This window comes from Brachypodium distachyon, chromosome 4 (assembly GCF_000005505.3).
Source record: "Brachypodium distachyon strain Bd21 chromosome 4, Brachypodium_distachyon_v3.0, whole genome shotgun sequence".
Lineage (NCBI taxonomy): Eukaryota > Viridiplantae > Streptophyta > Magnoliopsida > Poales > Poaceae > Brachypodium > Brachypodium distachyon.
This window is the reverse complement of record NC_016134.3, coordinates 9,489-13,793: the sequence shown is the minus strand read 5'-3', so window position 1 is coordinate 13,793 and position 4,305 is coordinate 9,489. Positions and strand designations below refer to the sequence as shown.

The window sequence follows — 4,305 nt, the reverse complement described above, 5'->3', positions numbered from 1 at the left end:
TAGCCTCCTCCGATTCCATTTCCATCCATACATCCTTTTCGCTTGCTTAGCTAGCGAGGCACCGAATCACCGGCCACCTTTCTTCTTTCGTTTTTCCTTTCTCTTAAATCAAGGACAACTAGAGGACAAACCGGGGACACAACGGGCAGGATAGGCCCTCCGATCAGATCCTACGCCACATCCTACGGTGGAGGATTGGACGTACATAAAGGGCAAAAGGGATAGATCGTCATGTGTAAAGGGCAGGACAACGATCTTGGTTGTGCCACGTGGCCTCGCCTGGCTCGTTCAGTTCAATTAACTTATGTGGTACTCTAGTTTCTTGCTGCCGTTTGGGACATAAATCATTTTACCATTATATTTTCACATGTAAGAAGACTTACAACAGATATTAAAAATATGGAGATGCGCGGTTGACATGGGTCGAGGTATAAATTCATGCATAAATATCGATCACGATGTAAATTTGTCATTGTGACAAATTTGACTACAAAGTTGAGCTATAGATAAATTAGTAGTCGCGAAAAACAAATGTCAGAACTTTCAGACCTCATTTTTCACTTTCACATGTCATTTTACATCGTAATCTGTTTCGCCCAAATGAATTAGTTGTCCTACCCCTGCCTAAATTGTTGGTTAGATTTAAATTGTAACATACCTTCTCTGTGAGAAGAGGCACCGGTACCTCCAAGCAGAAGTAAAGCCGGAAAAATACATCATTGGGGTCACTCTTTAGAAATTTTACTAGTGTCATTGCATATTTTTAAGAGTATTTCTCTACTTTTAAGAAGGATTAGCAAAATTTTGTTGGTGTCATTTTGACACCAATAAATACATGCTAGCTACGACCCTGCCTCCAAGTACCGTAGAATCTCTCATGAAAACTTGGCTTGAAATAGAAGTGGTACTGGAATTATTTGATCCTACCTGGAGAAAAATGACGAGAATCCCTACTAAACTGGATAGTGAAGAGTGTTTGTGGTTGGTTTCATTTTTATTCCCTCCGATCTTTAATAAATGTCGCTGATTTAATACAATCTTAGTACAACTTTGTACTAAATCAGCGACACTTAGGAATTGGAGGGAGTAATAAAGATGGAACCGGGAAGGTCTCCCTGGTTTTCTAAAAAAAACATGTTGAGAGACGGAAAGAAGGGACACGAGTAAGCACCCTATTCAAGATACTAGATGGATTAATGGCACTATACATGGAGTACCACTTGAAGAATTTATAAGAGAAGGGTGAGAAAAGATAATTGATTGAAATAATTTGGTAAGCATGCAACTGCACATAAATTCTATTCTATAGCGATGAAAAGAAGCCGGAAAGAGAACTTTTGGAAAGAGGTTGATTGATGAATCTTGCACATCTCGTCTCCTTAGCAAGCTCCTCCCCACTTGCACGCATATATAATACACATTTTGTATAAAGTTGCAGCACCACACCAGTTTATTGAACCATGGAGAAATGAGGGCAATTTACTTCTATTTCAACATTTGGTTTTGTGTTTTCGTATGATCTTAGTTACCCATATATATAGCTCCATTCGGACCATAATCGATTAATCCAATCCCACAAGGTGAGCACATTTGCATGTGTTGTATGTTTTGAAAATCATGTGCAAGTTGATAGCTAAACTTAAAAGGCATATTAGACTAAGTACTAAGTAAATAGGTTTGGAAACAAGCACTAGTTTGCTAGCTACTCCAGTGGGGATGATGCAATATGTAACTAACTGTATTAGCCACTAGGAGGGAACAAAACAAAGCAGGTTGCCTTACGCTAGGAATCGGAGGAGGATATTTATGTGGTGGGGGTGACGTTAGCTTAGGGATGCATGCATTCAGCTGCCCAATTAGTAATTAGGAACATTGAGACAAGAATGAGTGATGCATGAGGATTGTCTCATGTTCCATGGTTGCTACTGGTGATGTATGCGGGGGGACTCTCCTCCCCACTAACCCTTTTCTCCCTCTCTGTCTTTCAGCAGCCACCACACACAAATTAAAGAAGAGAAGGTTCAAACAAACATCAGCACAAAGTTAACATAAAGGCGAAAAAAGAGCATATGCACATATGTGCTTGCGTCGTCGCATGCATGTCTGTAAAAGATGGACTAATATAACATGGAGCTGATCACCACTACGAGTGATGTCAAATTGTCAATGAAAGAGTCGTTTTGAGTATGAAGGAGTAAATTTGAAACAGTATTTTTTTTTTGCTGGACTTAAGTCTAGCAGAACCTATGATATCCACCGTCCATCACACCTGTCCTAAAACATGATCTATTTCGAACATAGATGGACACTAAATGCTTACTCCCGAAGTAAATTAAGAACAGTTTCAGAGCAACAGCTATGCTCAGCATGTCCTGAATCTAAAGATGTAGTACTGGCAACAGCAGAGCAGAGGAGAAGGACATGGTCAGTGAGATGCTTGAGTTTAAATAGTAGTAGTCTGTAGGCTTGCTGTCCCCCATTGACATCCAATTTAGTACCACTACAGCAGAGTAGCTGCTAATTTAAACAAGAGAAGGAATAATTAGCTTTCTAGTTTTGCATCACCTGACCAGACCACACTAACCTATGCACTCATTCTCTGTTAGTAGTCCTTCCGCCTATAAATACCCTCCCAGCCTCTCTCTCACTCACTCTCCACACCAAACCAAGGCCTCTGTTAGCTTTGCTTGATTAGCTTCTTGTTCACTACACACAGCCAGCATTCTCATTCCCATTGTGATTGGATTCATTCATCCATCTTCTAGAGATGACGGTGGCTGTGATGCCGGCCTTGGACGCTCACACTCGTATCCCAGCGCCGTCCCAACTGGACGTAGCATGGAACTCCATCTTCCAGACCAAGCCCCCGCCGGCAATGGCGCCCAAGGCCAGCTCCATGGCCATGAGCAACCAAAGCAGGCTGGACCTCTGCACCGAGAGCCTCGGCTGCGAGACCGGCTCCCACGACGACATCATGGAATGCCTGTACGCCCGAACGGTCCCAGAGGCCGAGCAGCCATGGGAGGAGCCCACACAAGAAGAAGAGGAGGAGGAAGAAGAAGAAGTGGGTGATCATGGAGTCTTGACGGCGGTGCGTTACCACCGGGCGCCGCGCGCGTTCCCGCCGCCGCTGCCGTCCATGTCGCGCCGCCTGCAGATGCGGCCCGTCCGCCGTGACGGCCGGCTCGTGGTCGAGGCAGTGGCCACGAAGCCACATGGGTACCTCCACGCACGGCGGCAGGAAGGGCGCCTCAGGCTCTGCTTCGTGGACTGCCGCTCTGTTTCTGACCAGAGCCAGAGCCAGAGTCAGAAGCAGAGCATCTCCCCTATGCAGCAGCAGAGCATGGTGCCACAAGAGGAAGAAGAAGACGAGGACGACGAGGTTAAGGTGGTTGACAGGGGCACCATGGTCGAGGTGGTGGCGGCGTCCGGCGGCAAGGCGTCGAGGATCGTCATCAACAAGTTCGTCGGCGGCGCGCCGATGTCGTCGGACTCGGACGTGCAACAGCCATCGCCGCCGGTAGCTGCTGCTGCTGATCATCCTCCTGAGCTGCCAGGGATGCGGCGGGTACCTTCGTCCACCACGACGCTGGCGGCGGCGGTGGCTGCGGCCGCTTCCTCCGGCATGGACGACAGCGACGACGATGACGACGAGGAAGCAGAGTCAGAATGCGAGACAATCAAGGAGAAGAAGAAGCTGGTCTTCAGTTGGCGGGCAGGGGCCGGCGCCGGGGACAGGGAGGAGCTTGTGCGAAGCGTGCGGCGGTGCCGACAGCTGAGGAGGCACAAGCAGCCCCTCTTCATCCTCGAGCCATACTACACCATTAACATCGCCACCTGATTGAGAAGCTACCAGCTGTTTCCATTCTAATGTGTTGGGTTGTTGTACTCCCTATATATGTTCAGTGTATGGCAGAGTACTATATCTTGTTCTTCTTCTTCTTGTTTGTCTATCAACATGATCACGGGCTTATAATAGTTAGTACAACTATTAACTTGAAACACTGATAACATGCATACATCGATCCATCATACAAAGTTAGTACACCACCGTAGCATCGTAACCAAATCGTACAGGTAGCGTTGTACGACACAGCCTTTCCGGACAAACAGTAGCATTAGGGAGAGCCTCTAGAGCTGGAAATGGTTTTTGTATGTGTTTTTGCAGAACCTATTCACTTTTAGTTTAGGCAGGTCACAGAATCTATTGTTCCTTTGCTAGCTGCCGATCGACGCCTTTATAGTACACCTCCGTCGGTCAATGATGATTTGAAAATACTATGATCTTAGCCCACAGAATCAGCT

General features: G+C 46.3%; 1 protein-coding gene across 1 annotated transcript; it reads left to right on the top strand.

Annotated features, from left to right (window-relative positions):
• The first annotated feature begins 2,661 nt into the window (after positions 1-2,661).
• LOC104584821 (protein FAF-like, chloroplastic) lies at positions 2,662-3,987 on the top strand. The gene has a single exon (XM_010240546.3). It carries the CDS (start codon positions 2,768-2,770, stop codon positions 3,839-3,841), a length of 1,074 nt encoding a protein of 357 aa, XP_010238848.1. The 5' UTR covers positions 2,662-2,767; the 3' UTR covers positions 3,842-3,987.
• The last annotated feature ends 318 nt before the right edge of the window (positions 3,988-4,305 follow it).

What these genes read in the sequence shown, in the direction of transcription:
- LOC104584821 (XM_010240546.3), top strand. Translation starts at nt 2,768, where the DNA reads ATGACGGTGGCTGTGATGCCGGCCTTGGACGCTCACACTCGTATCCCA.